The sequence below is a fragment of the Calidris pugnax genome, unplaced genomic scaffold (genome assembly GCF_001431845.1).
Source record: "Calidris pugnax isolate Ruff unplaced genomic scaffold, ASM143184v1 scaffold457, whole genome shotgun sequence".
Lineage (NCBI taxonomy): Eukaryota > Metazoa > Chordata > Aves > Charadriiformes > Scolopacidae > Calidris > Calidris pugnax.
In genome coordinates this window covers 19,412-19,629 of record NW_015091210.1, presented here as the reverse complement: position 1 = coordinate 19,629, position 218 = coordinate 19,412, and the positions used below count along the sequence as shown (strand labels likewise).

Here is a 218-nt window from a genome sequence, read left to right as displayed (position 1 = left end):
CCTCCCCCCCCCCCCCAGAGCTGAAGGACGGGGCCAAGCGCTTCTCTCAGGGGGGGGTCTCTCACTACCTGACGCTGACGCTGGACGAGGCCGAGACGCTGCTCTACGTTGGGGCCCGCGAGGCCGTCTTCGCCCTGGCCACCGGCACCGTGGAGCTCAAAGCGGCGGGGAGGTCCCCTCGGGGGGGGGAGACGCGGGGTTGGGGGGGGGCTGGGCGT

General features: G+C 73.9%; 1 protein-coding gene across 1 annotated transcript in view; it reads left to right on the top strand.

The window, feature by feature from the left end:
- Positions 1–11: 11 nt before the first annotated feature.
- LOC106898511 (semaphorin-4C-like) overlaps positions 12–218 on the top strand; it is a gene marked incomplete at both ends in the record, with an annotated part of 7,492 nt that continues 7,285 nt past the window's right edge. Inside the window, one exon of the mRNA XM_014959803.1 lies at positions 12–172. Within this exon, the coding sequence (XP_014815289.1) occupies positions 12–172 (161 nt within the window). The remainder of the gene's footprint in view (positions 173–218) is intronic.